The sequence below is a fragment of the Eleutherodactylus coqui genome, chromosome 1 (assembly GCF_035609145.1).
Source record: "Eleutherodactylus coqui strain aEleCoq1 chromosome 1, aEleCoq1.hap1, whole genome shotgun sequence".
Classification (NCBI taxonomy): Eukaryota; Metazoa; Chordata; class Amphibia; order Anura; family Eleutherodactylidae; genus Eleutherodactylus; species Eleutherodactylus coqui.
In genome coordinates this window covers 276738745-276752282 of record NC_089837.1, presented here as the reverse complement: position 1 = coordinate 276752282, position 13538 = coordinate 276738745, and the positions used below count along the sequence as shown (strand labels likewise).

At 48.4% G+C, this 13538-nt stretch overlaps 1 protein-coding gene across 1 annotated transcript in view; it reads right to left on the bottom strand.

Annotated features, from left to right (window-relative positions):
- BAK1 (BCL2 antagonist/killer 1) overlaps positions 1–13538 on the bottom strand; it is a 150129-nt gene that overhangs the window by 39524 nt on the left and 97067 nt on the right. Inside the window, exons 4-5 of the mRNA XM_066609108.1 lie at positions 11212–11265; positions 933–1050 (exon numbers count right to left, since the gene is read on the bottom strand). Coding sequence (XP_066465205.1) covers positions 933–1050; positions 11212–11265 — 172 coding nt within the window. The remainder of the gene's footprint in view (positions 1–932; positions 1051–11211; positions 11266–13538) is intronic.

The following is a 13538-nucleotide window of genomic DNA, read 5'->3' as shown; positions in this document are numbered from 1 at the left end:
ACAGATTGAAGGTACATTTCTAAGATATGCCATCAGTGTCTGATTGTAGAAGGTCTGATCGCTGTCACCGCCAATATCTCCTGTCAGCTCCAAGAAGCTATATGTTGTGCCATTAACTAATTGGACCGTTGGAGAAAGGCAAGTGGAGCCGATGTGAATCACCTTATTAATGCATGGTGGGAGTATTCTAGTGACCCCAGTGATGCTTTTTTTATGATTATCATTTGGCACTCTTGTTTTTAAGGCACTTCAACTGCACTAAAGATTGTGCCTGAAACAATTGGGAAAGTACTTTAGCAATTCTGCTCTCTCATGAGTGCTGTATACATATTGGAGGCAGCAGCACTCCTAGACACTAGTGTCGAGTTTAACAAGACCCAGTGTAACCCTGACAATGACAATCAGATGGGCTGTGCTTAGGTTCCCTACACAGCCAGTAGCACTATTGTAAAGGGGCTGCAATGCTACTTTAGCCCTTAAATCCAAGAATTGCTGTGTGGGCCCTGGCAAAAGGGTATCCATTCATCAGTGTTTTTCAGCAACATGACATCACTTTCTGCCAGAACAACCCCTTCAATGAATTAAACAGTGCAGAACTTTGGACCTAAAAATGTCAGTATGTTAAAAGATGAACATTTATTTCAAGCATAATATTATACCAATGAAACTGTCCTTTTACAGAATTAGTAACCTACCGTATTAATGAAAAAGATATTGTCCTGCTTGATTTTGGTATATATTTATAGGATATGTCAGAAAACCTGATGGGTAAGGTCCCAACTCTGGCACCTTCACGTATTTGGAGAAAAGGGGTTTGCAACCGTTTCATACAATGGTTTTAATGGAAAAGTGGCTGTGCCATAAATGTTTTAGATGTGTCGTCAGCATATTATACATAATTATACATAGCATTTTTAATATCAGACTGGTACCCGTCTCTTTGCCTTGCATCTTCTATTTCATCATTAAGTGGTCTAGAATCCTCATTTTCACTTCTCATTGCAGACATGTGAAATGTATAACTAAGGAAAACAGCTTCTGCCTGCTGCACTGTAAAATAAAAACATAAAATATATAACCCAAGTCCAAGATTTACCATCATTACGTTGCTACAATTAAAGGAGATGTCCCGCGCCGAAACGGGTTTTTTTTTTTTTAAACCCCCCCCCCGTTCGGCGCGAGACAACCCCGATGCAGGGGTTAAAAAAACCACCCGCACAGCGCTTACCTGAATCCCGGCGCTCCGGTGACTTCTCTACTCACCGCTGAAGATGGCCTCTTCCTCCGTGGACCGCAGCTCTTCTGTGCGGTCCACTGCCGATTCCAGCCTCCTGATTGGCTGGAATCGGCACGTGACGGGGCGGAGCTACACGGAGCTACACGGAGCCCCATAGAGAACAGCAGAAGACCCGGACTGCGCAAGCGCGGCTAATTTGGCCATCGGAGGCCAAAAATTAGTCGGCACCATGGAGACGAGGACGCTAGCAACGGAGCAGGTAAGTAAAAAACTTTTTATAACTTCTGTATGGCTCATAATTAATGCACAATGTACATTACAAAGTGCATTATTATGGCCATACAGAAGTGTATAACCCCACTTGCTGCCTCGGGACATCTCCTTTAATGCAAAAAAAAAAAAAAAAAGATTAGTTCCCTCACTTCAGTACATACAGAAAATGTTACATTTACTCAAAATAATATTACAAAACAGATTAAACACTTAAGGATACAATTTATACCTCATTAACAACAAGTTACACTAGGTTTTCATTTGTACTTTTATTTCAGTTGTTTAACTCCTATGATAGAGCCAAACAGTGAAAATAATGTAAGTGCTGGATATGGTATTTAACTGACATGCATGGCGCCTGTGGACCTCATTGACTAGAAGAGGGTTCATCCAGCTTTCTTCATGCAGCCCAGCATTTTACCAGACAAAATATGTTGAACCAGGGGCATCGCTAGCACTGGAGATCCAGGGCACATGTCTAGCCTAGTGCTCTGAATCCCTGGGTGAGTGCAGCTGTCAATTTTATTGGAATCTGCAGAATGCCTATACAGCTGACAGCGGTGTTAGACAATGGCGAATTGGACGGAGATGAGGGGGACAAGAGACCTCAAAGGATGAGCCATCAGGCTTTTCATTTGCTTCCTCTTCTGATATTCAAATCAGTGCACAGGGGAACCAGGGCTTCCACAGCATCTCAGCGCCGGCAGCACAATGCCAGGCCAGAAGAGGACACTACACTAAGCAGGTTTAAGAAAGTATATATGTATATTTTTTATTTTGGGGGCAGTATTACTATTTAGGGGCCACTTGAGGGCAGTATAAATACTAAGGTGGCTACTTGGGGACACTGTTACTATTAAAGGGGGTACTTGAGCAGTATTAATATTTAGAGGCTATTTGGGCACAATATCACTTAAGAGGGCATTTGGGGGCAGTATTACTATTCTGGAGACACCATCACTGTTAAGGTACTACTTGGGGCATTATTAACCCTTTCAAATCCACTGTCTGACGTCTTAAGACATTCTGATTAGAGATGAGCGAACACCAAAATGCTCGGGTGCTCGTTGCTCGAGTCAAACTTTCCGCGATGCTCGAGGGTTCGTTTCGAGTAACGAACCCCATTGAAGTCAATGGGCGACTCGAGCATTTTTGTATATCAGCCATGCTTCGCTAAGGTTTTCATTGGTGAAAATCTGCAAAACCCAAGAAAGTGATGGAAACGACACAGAAACGGAGAGGGCAGGCGAAGGGCAACATGCTGGGCTGCATTTCAGGTTCCCAGGTCCCACTATTCAGCCACAATAGCGGCAAGAGTGGCCCCCCCTAACAATTTTTACTTCGGACAAACCCTCATTAGTAAGCCACACCTTAGCTAAGCACCACACTACCTCCAACTAAGCAAAAGCACTGCCTGCGGGACACACCCCTGCCTCTTCTCCTGGGTTACATGCTGCCCAACCCCCCCCACCCCCCGCACGACCCAGTGTCCACAGCGCACACCAAAGTGTCCCTGCGCAGCCTTCAGCTGCCCTCATGCCACACGCTGGCCTCACAGCCACACCACCCTCATGTCTATTTATAAGTGCGTCAGCCATGAGGAGGAACCGGAGGCACACACTGCAGAGGGTTGGCAGGGCCAGGCAGCAACCCTCTTTAAAAGGGGCGGGGCGATAGCCCACAATGCTGTACAGAAATAATGAGACATCCAATCCTGTGCCACCTCCATCAGGAGCTGCAAACGTGGGCATAGCAATGGGGAATCCATGTGCCACACAGTATTCATTCTGTCAAGGTGTCGCATAGCTCAATCCACACTGCAAGGGGAAAGCCGTCAGCGCTCTGCCCTCTACCCAAGTCAGTCAGTGTCTTTGTGCCAGACAGGTCAAACACCGCGATGGGAACTAAGTTTGCACCAACAGCATAGGTGGGTCCTAGGAAGCACAAGACATGAACAAAAAATTGATCTGAGCGGCCAAACATGGCAGACTTGCACCGCGCCCACGACATAGGCCTCGGCCCACAGCTTCAGCAATCCTAGGCAGGAAGCGGAATTTCACTGCACCCAGGACATAGGCCTCTGCACAAACCCTCAGCAATCGTGGGCCTACAGCAAACTCCTATGCTAGCGTAGCTGTGCACGTCTCATTAGTGCTGTATTGCTCCTGTAGTTTGTCCCAATGCAGTGCCACGGATAGTAGAGCTAACGTCAGATTAAATACAGGTGGGCTTCGGCCCACACTGCATGCCCCAGTCTGACCGGGGTTTTTTATAAATAGTCACAGGCAGGTACAACTCCGCAATGGGAATTCCGTGTGCACCCACAGCATGGGTGGCTCCCTGGAACCCACCGGCGGTACATAAATATATCCCATTGCAGTGCCCAGCACAGCTGAAGTAACGTCAGATTAAATGCAGGTGGGCTTCGGCCCACACTGCATGCCCCAACCTGACCGGGGTTTTTAATACATAGACACAGGCAGGTACAAATCCCCTATGTGAAGTCCCTGTGGACCGACAGCATGGGTGGCTCCCTGGAACCCACCGGCGATACATAAATATATCCCATTGCAGTGCCCAGCACAGCTGAGGTAATGTCAGATAAGATGCAGGTGGGCTTCGGCCCACACTGCATGCCCCAGTCAGACTGGGGTTCTTTATAAGTAGACACATGCTGTTACAACTCCGTGTGGACCGACAGCATGGGTGGGTCCCAGGAAGCCATCGGCGGTACAAAAATAAATCCCATTGCATTGCCCAGCGTGGCTGAGGTAACGTCAGATTAAATGCAGGTGGGCTTCGGCCAAGAATGTTTTCATTGTTGGAGGAGGAGGACGGGGAAGTTTTTGAGGCAGTACGTGTCCTGTCCCCGTGTCCATGGTTATATGCACCTTCCCAGTGACCGCGTCGCTGAAAAGTTGTCGCGCCTGTGGAACCTAGTAGCGTGGCCTCGCCACCATCATGTCTTTGGGAAGCCTCCGTTTCCACTACCCTGTAACATTGCAGTAGCAGCAGTATAGGCAGAGCCGAGAATTAGCAACATTTCAGCGGTAAGAGTATGCACAAACCCCTGTAACATTTCATTGGCAGCAGTGTAGGGAGAGCATAGTATTGGTAAGATTTCAGTAGTAGGAGTATAGTCAGGCCCCAGCAACAGTAACGTAGAAGCAGTAGGGACAAAGCAGCAGATTCACATTTCCCTTGCAGCAGTGTAGGGAGAGCACTGCATTTGTAACATTTCAGTAGTAGCAGTATAGTCAGACCCCAGTAACAGTTACGTAGAAGCAGTATGGGCAAAGCAGCAGATAAACATTTCCCTGGCAGCAGTGTAGGGAGAGCATAGTATTGGTAAGATTTCAGTAGTAGCAGTATAGACAGGCCCCAGTAAGATTTACATCGAAGCAGTATGGGCAAAGCAGGAGATTCACATTTCCCTGGCAAGAGTGTAGGGAGAGCATTGTATTGGTAAGATTTCAGTAGTAGCAGTATAGACAGGCCCCAGTAACATTAACGTAGAAGCAGTAGGGACAAAGCAACAGATTCACATTTCCCTGGCAGCAGTGTAGGGAGAGCACAGCATTTGTAACATTTCAGTAGTAGCAGTATAGTCAGACCCCAGTAACAGTAACGTAGAAGCAGTATGGGCAAAGCAGCAGATAAACATTTCCCTGGCAGGAGTGTAGGGAGAGCATTGTATTGGTAAGATTTCAGTAGTAGCAGTATAGATAGGCCCCAGTAACATTAACGTAGAAGCAGTATGGGCAGAGCCCACTATTAGTTACATTTCTGTTATAGCAGTATAGACCTGCCCCAGTAACATTTCCGTTGAAGCATTATGGGCAGAGCCCAGTATTGGTAAAATTACAGTAGTAACAGTATACACCAACCAAGGTAACATTTCAGGAGCAGTAGTATCGGCAGACCGAAGTAACATTTCTGTTGCTGAAGTATAGTCAGACCCCTGTAGCATTACTGTGGTAGAAGTATAGGTAGGCAGAACAGAGTTACATTTCTGTAGCAAAAGTGTATGCCAACCGCAGACACAGTGGTGTACCAGGAGTGCAGGCGAAGCCCATAAAAATTAATTGGATTACATTGTATGTGAGGGCCAGAAAAATTGTTGTACCAACAGTACGAATGTACCCCAGAAAAATTGCCCATGCCCAACCCAGAGGGCAGGTGAAACCCATTAATCGCTTTGCGTAATGTGGCTTAATTTTTAACTAGGCCTGGAGGCAGCCCAGTCTAAAAAACAATTGGTTCAGGTGGAAGTTTCAATGCTTAAATGAGAATTGAAACAGATAAATATTATTTAGAAAAGTTATATGAGCCTTTTGGCCCACAGAAAAATTGCCCGTTCGCGGTGATTACGAGAGGTTTAAGGAGGAGGAGCCGGAGGAGGAGGACGAATATCATACACAGATTGACAAAGGTCTTTAGGTAGCGCTACTGTCCTCTGATGGAGAAGAGAAGTCTGGGGAAATCCAGGCTTTGCTCATCTTCATGAGTGTAAGCCTGTCGGCGCTGTCAGTTGACAGGCGGGTACGCTTGTCCGTGATGATTCCCCCAGCTGCACTAAACACCCTCTCTGACAAGACGCTAGCCGCAGGGCACGCCAACACCTCCAGGACATACAGCGCGAGTTCAGGCCATGTGTCCAGCTTTGACACCCAGTAGTTGTACGGAGCAGAGGCGTCATGGAGGACGGTGGTACGATCGGCTGCGTACTCCCTCACCATCTTCTTACAGTGCTCCCTCCGACTCAGCCTGGACTGGGAGGTGTGAGACAGTCTTGCTGCTGAGCCATAAAGCTGGCAAAGGCCTTGGAGAGTGTTCCCCTGCCTTCGCTGAACATGCTGCCTGATCTCCGCGCCTCCCCTTCTACTTGGCCCTCGGAACTGCGCCTTCTGCCACTAGTGCTGTCAAATGGGAAGTTTACCATCAGTTTGTCCACCAGGGCCCTGTGGTATTGCATCACTCTCAAACCCCTTTCCTCTTCGGGTATGAGAGTGGAAAGGTTCTCCTTATACCGTGGGTCAAGCAGTGTGTACACCCAGTAATCCGTAGTATCCAGAATGCGTCTAACACGAGGGTCACGAGAAAGGCATGCTAACATAAAGTCAGCCATGTGTGCCAGGGTACCTGTATGCAACATATGGCTGTCCTCACTAGGAAGATCACTTTGAGTATCCTCCTCCTCCTCAGGCCATACACACTTAATGGATGATAGGCAAGCAGCATGGGTACCCTCTGCAGTGGGCCCAGCTGTCTCTTCCTCCTCAGACTCCTCCCCCTCCTCCTCCTCCTCCTCCACGCGCTGAGATATAGACATGAGGGTGCTCTGACTATCCAGCGACATACTGTCTTCCCCCGCCTCCATTTCCGCCCGCAAAGCATCAGCCTTTATGCTTTGCAGGGAACTTCTCAACAGGCATAGCAGGGGAATGGTGACGCTAATGATTTCAGCATCGCCGCTCACCATCATGGTGGACTCCTCAAAGTTTCCAAGAACCTGGCAGATATCTGCCATCCATGCCCACTCCTCTGTAAAGAATTGAGGAGGCTGACTCCCACTTCGCCGCCCATGTTGGAGTTGGTATTCCACTATAGCTCTACGCTGCTCATACAGCCGGGACAACATGTGAAGCATAGAGTTCCACCATGTGGGCACGTCGCAAAGCAGTCGGTGCACTGGCAGATTAAACCGATGTTGCAGGGTGCGCAGGGAGGCAGCGTCCATGTTGGACTTGCGGAAATGTGCGCTGACCCGGCGCACCTAGCCGAGGAGGTCTGACAAGTGTGGGTAGCCTTTCAGAAACCGCTGAACCACCAAATTAAAGATGTGGGCCAGGCATGGCACGTGCGTGAGGCTGCCGAGCTGCAGAGCCGCCACCAGGTTACGGCCGTTGTCACACACGACCATGCCCGGTTGGAGGCTCAGTGGCGAAAGCCAGTGGTCGGTCGGCTCTGTCAGACCGTGCAACAGTTTGTGGGCCGTGTGCCTCTTCTCTCCTAAGCTGAGTAGTTTCAGCACGGCCTGCTGACGCTTGCCCATCGCTGTGCTGCCGCGCCGCGCCACACCGACTTCTGGCGACGTGCTGCTGCTGACACGTCTTGATTGCGAGGTAGAGGTTGCGTTGGAGGAGGAAGGTTTAGTGGAGGTGGCATACACCGCCGCAGATACCAGAACCGATCTGGGGCCCGCAATTCTGGGGGTGGGTAGTACATGAGCGGTCCCAGGCTCTCACTCGGTCCCAGCCTCCACTAAATTCACCCAATGTGCCGTCAGGGAGATATAGTGGCCCTGCTCGCCTGTGCTTGTCCATGTGTCCGTTGTTAAGTGGACCTTGGCAGTAACTGAGTTGGTGAGGGCGCCTACGATGTTGCGTGAGATGTGGTCGTGCAGGGCAGGGACAGCACACCGTGAAAAATAGTGGCGACTGGGGACAGAGTAGCGCGGGGCTGCCACCGCCATCATGTTTTTGAACGCCTCAGTTTCCACCAGCCTGTAGGGGAGCATCTCCAGGCTGATCAATTTCACTATGTGGTCATTTAAAGCTTGAGCGTGCAGGTGCGTGGCGGCGTATTTGCGCTTTCGCTCCAATGATTCTCTTAGCAACAGCTGGACACTGCATTGAGAGACATTGCTGGAGGGGGCCGAGGACAGCGGAGGTGTGGGTGTGGGTCCAGGCCAGGAGATGGTCGTGCCTGTGTCCTGAGAGGGGGGCTGGATCTCAGTGGCAGGTTGGGGCCCAGGGGGAGAGGCAGTTGCGCAAGCTGGAGGCGGTGAACCGCCTTCGTCCCACCTTGTGGGGTGCTTGGCCATCATATGCCTGCGCATGCTGGTGGTGGTGAGGCTTGTGGTGGCTCCCCGGCTGATCTTGGCGCGACAAAGGTTGCACACCACTGTACGTTGGTTGTCCGCCATCTCAGTGAAAAACTGCCACACCTTAGAGCACCTTGGCCTCTGCACGGTGGCTTGGCACGAGAGGGTGCTTTGGGAAAGAGCTGGTGGATTATTCGCTCTTGCCCTGCCTCTACCCTTGGCCACCCCACTGCCTCTTCCAACCTTTCCTGCGGCTGCAATTGCCTCCCCCTCTGAAGACCTGTCCTCAGTTGGCTTATCACACCAGGTGGGGTCAGTCACCTCATCGTCCAGTGGCCCTGCCTCTGAATCCTCTGTGCGCTCCTCCCTCAGACTTACTGCCCTCACTACTACCTCACTGATAGACAACTGTGTCTCATCGTCATCGTCCTCCTCACCCACTGAAAGCTCTTGAGACATTTGCCGGAAGTCCCCAGACTCATTCCCCAGACCCCGGGAACTGTCCAAAGGTTGGGCATCGGTCACGACAAACTCCTCCGGTGGGAGAGGAACCATTGCTGCCCAATCTGGACACGGGCCCGAGAACAGTTCCTGGGAGTCTGCCTGCTCCTCAGAATGTGTCATTTTCATGGAGTGAGGAGGCTGGGAGGAAAGAGGAGCAGCAGCCAGAGGATTCAGAGTTGCAGCAGTGGACGGCGTAGAAGAGTGGGCGGTCAATAGATTGCTGGATGCACTTTCTGCCATCCACGACAGGACCTGCTCACACTGCTCGGTTTTTAATAAAGGTCTACGACGTGGACCCAAAAATTGTGATATGAAGCTGGGGACCCCACAAACTGTCTTCTCTCCTACTCCCGCAGCAGCCAGCTGCGATTCACCTGGACCAGGAACTCGGCCTATGCCCACACCCTCACGTGGACCTCAGCGTCCTCGACCGCGTCCACGTCCTCTACCCCTACCCCTACCCCTCAGCATGGTGGATTAAGAAACGAGCAGAGACAGAGCGGTGTAAAAATTTTTGTGAATTATCGCCGCGCAGTTGGTGGCTGCCAGCGGTAATATAACGCAAAATGAAGCCAGAGATAAATTATAAGGAAGGCTGCACGCAGGCCTAGCGGTGAACTATGCAGTTTGGATGGGCGTGAAGTCCCACAGGCCACGCAGGCACATGCACTGGGTAACCGTTAGCCGTAAAAAGGAATTTTTTTTTATATCTCCTTATTTTACTCTGCAATGCAGGCTGAGGCTAGGCAGTGTGTATTGCACTTTCAATCTATGGGCGTCAGGCAGACCGTGAACGTCTGAGACAGCACACGTATAACAGAGCGTTGTAGAAAATGTGTGGTTTCTTGGCGTACACTTAGAGGCAGACTGCAGTGAGGCTACGCGAAGTGTGGACAGAAAAATATTTATAAATGATGGCTGCACGCAGGCCTAGCTGTGCAATGCAGAGGTACTACAACTCCCTCCCAGCAACCACGGATTTAAATGCACACGGTCGCAGGTTGCCCTAAGAAGAACCGTTGGGGTACTTGTAGACAGGATTCTACACTACCACTGTCCCTGCCTGACCAATAGTGCCCGTATACTGAAGTACAGACTGCAGCCTGAGAACGCTACAGCCTGCATGCCCGATATACATTAAAAAAAATTTTGTGCAAAAGTAATCACAGCACCCACTACAGGTACTACAACTCCCAGCAACCACGGAGTTAAATGCACACGGTCGCAGGTTGCCCTAAGAAGGACCATTGGGGTACTTGTAGACAGGATTCTACACTACCACTGTCCCTGCCTGACCAATAGTGCCCCTATACTGAAGTACAGACTGCAGCCTGAGAACGCTACAGCCTGCACGCCCGATATACATTGAAAAAAAATTGTGCAAAACTGCTCACAGCAGCCACAACAGTAATGCACTAGGTGAGCTGTGGCCCTAAGAAGAGCCGTTGTGGTTCTTGAAGACGCTAACACTGTCCCTATAGCAGCAGCAGCAGCACTGTCCCTGATCTCTCTTAGCGTGTGTCTGCCGCGGCTCCATTGAAAACAATGCATGCATTCCCTATGGTGCACGCATGTCCTATCTTTGCAGGCATGCACCTGCAAAGTACGGACATGTGCACACACCATAGTGAATGCCTTGTTGTAAATACAAGCGTGTTTTTGTGCGTGTAATGTCTGTGTATTCAACAGAAAGAACACAGACCTATTATAGCCTATGAGTCAATACGCATGAGTGACAGTGTGTGGAAAAATAAAAATCACTACATCTCATATTATCCATTTTCACATATGAGAATAGAAATAATAAACTTTTCCAGCAGCAATCCAGAATTACTTCTCTTAATCCATCGTTGTCTTTAATGATCACTTGGACATGGTTAACAGAGACAGCAACGTTTCGATCCACACATTAGGATCTTTCTCCACACATTAGGATCGAAACGTTGCTGTCTCTGTTAACCATGTCCAAGTGATGATTAAAGACAACGATGGATTAAGAGAAGTAATTCTGGATTGCTGCTGAAAAAGTTTATTGTTTCTGGTTTGATTGTAGGTGGAGTTTGGATCCAGCTCTACATTCAGCCTGCAATCGTGAGTTGGTTTATAACCACTGCCTAGGGGTAAGTGCTGCAACCACTTCCACCACATATGAGAATAGGGCACAATATGTCCACTGTCCATTCAAATTGGACAGCACACAGACAGGTGTCAGTGTGTTGTTCAAAGCATGTAGCACACGTTTTTCAGGCACAATACGCAAACACCCATCTGAATAACCCCCAACAGCGATTGTGGTCTTGAGGTTGGGGGTCTATATTTATGCCATTTGTCTAGGAGTTCATATTAACCTATGGTTTGATAGGTGACTCACCTTCTTTCTCAACTACAGCTACATCAGTGTCTTCTCTGCCTTCAGTGGCCATGACTGAAAAAAATGAATAAGGAAAGGGTTCAATATACTCCAAATATCCTACAATATATAAAACTCATGTAAAATATAACAATAAAAGTTGTTCGTGCAAATTTTAGCCTTGCATAAACAAATGGAAATAAATGAAATGAAAGGTTTATCTTACTTTAAAAATAAGCTCCACTTAATACTTCTACTTCTCTGGAACTAGAATTCCTATGTAAGCAGGAGTAATTTTGACAGTAAGGAGCTTCACAGAAACCAAATTTCTTGTGGCTTCATCAGCAAAATACATGTGCGTTTTATTGTAGCTTGTATTATATAAATTGGCTGCGCATAAATAAAAATGATAGTAGGATTGTATTACTTTATTGTTAAAATAGCTATTTGTTATTTATTTTATTCATATCATCTGCCTTCTGTTTGTATGTACTCCCACAGACTTCTATAGGAGTGCGTGCAAATCGGTCTGAAAAGAGTCAGATTTTCAGACTGCTCAAAGACTTCACCAGTAGACACTAGGGGAATTGGGGAGCAGGTGACTACAAATACATAAATCAAGGTCCTGTAACCTCACCAAACAGCACTAGAACTTCACAAGTTCCCTTTAATTAGTGCTTGTGTTTAAAATAAGGGCAATTAGATGGTCTTATTAATGACAGTGACATACGTGATTGATAATCTCTATGCAGCACTTCAAAATATGTTAGCACTAGAGATGAGCGAGCGTACTCGTCCGAGCTTGATACTCGTTCGAGTATTAGGGTGTTCTAGATGCTCGTTACTCGAGACGAACACCACGTGATGTTCGAGTTACTTTCACTTTCATCTCTGAGACATTAGCGCGCTTTTCTGGCCAATAGAAAGACAGGGAAGGCATTACAACTTCCTCCTGTGATGTTTCAGCCCTATACCACCCCCCTGCAGTGAGTGGCTGGGGAGATCAGGTGTCACCCGAGTATTAAAATCTGCCCCGCCCGCGGCTCGCCACAGATGCATGCTGATATAGATCAGGGACAGTGCTGCTGATGCTGCTGCTGCTGCTATAGGGAGAGCGTTAGGAGTTATTTTAGGCTTGAAGAACCCCAACGGTCCTTCTTAGGGCCACATCTGACCGTGTGCAGTACTGTTGAGGCTGCTTTTAGCAGTGTTGCACCATTTTTTTTTTTTTGTATATCGGGCGTGCAGACCATTGCGTCCTCAGTCTGCAGTCATATTACTCAGTATAGGGGCAGTACTGGTGAGGCAGGGACAGTGGGAAAGGTGAAAGAGATATACTGTCTATATAGGCAGTGGGCTTTTTTAAAAAAATTGGGAAAAAATACTATATTTGGGCTGCCTGTGACCGTCTTCAGTATACTGCGTGTCTGCTGGGGGTAGTAGTCCTAATTAATACGCAGCTAAGCGTTACAGCAGGCTTGCGCAAAATTGTTTCCTGGCTCTGCTGTGCCCGTTACATCACCGCCGTCATAGCGCCAGAGGGAAACAGTATGCATAATATACACTGCATACAGTATCTGACTGGTGTTTCAGCTCACCATTTAAAAAAAGGGAAGCCAAATACTTAAGGCGTACCACTGCCCTTTGGCGACTTGACTGAGTCTGCGCTGTGAATTCCACTAGCTCAGTGATATGCACCTACGTCTCACTACAGGCGTGCGCAAAATTGTTTCCTGGCTCTGCTGTGCCCGTTACATCACCGTCGTCACAGCGCCAGAGGGAAACAGTATACATAATATACGCTGCCTACAGTATCTGTCTGTTGTATCAGCTCAGCATTTAAAAAAATAGAAGCAAAATACTTAAGGCCTACTAGTGGCCTTTGGCCACTTGACTGCTTCTGCGCTGTGAATTCCACTAGCTTAGTCATACGCATCTACGTCTCACTACAGGCGTGCGCAAAATTGTTTCCTGGCTCTGCTGTGCCCGTTACATCACCGCCGTCATAGCGCCAGAGGGAAACAGTATACATAATATACGCTGCCTACAGTATCTGTCTGCTGTATCAGCTCAGCATTTAAAAAAAGGGAAGCAAAATACTTAAGGCCTACCACTGTCCTTTGGCCACTTGACTGCTTCTGCGCTGTGAATTCCACTAGCTCAGTCATACGCACCTATGTCTCACTACAGGCGTGCGCAAAATTGTTTCCTGGCTCTGCTGTGCGTTCCGTAAGCGAAGTCAGCCTCCAACCACAGGCCAATAAGCGGCACATTTAATTACAGCATTCTGTTTCTGCTCTACTCGTAATACACCATGCTGAGGGGTAGGGGTAGGCCTAGAGGACGTG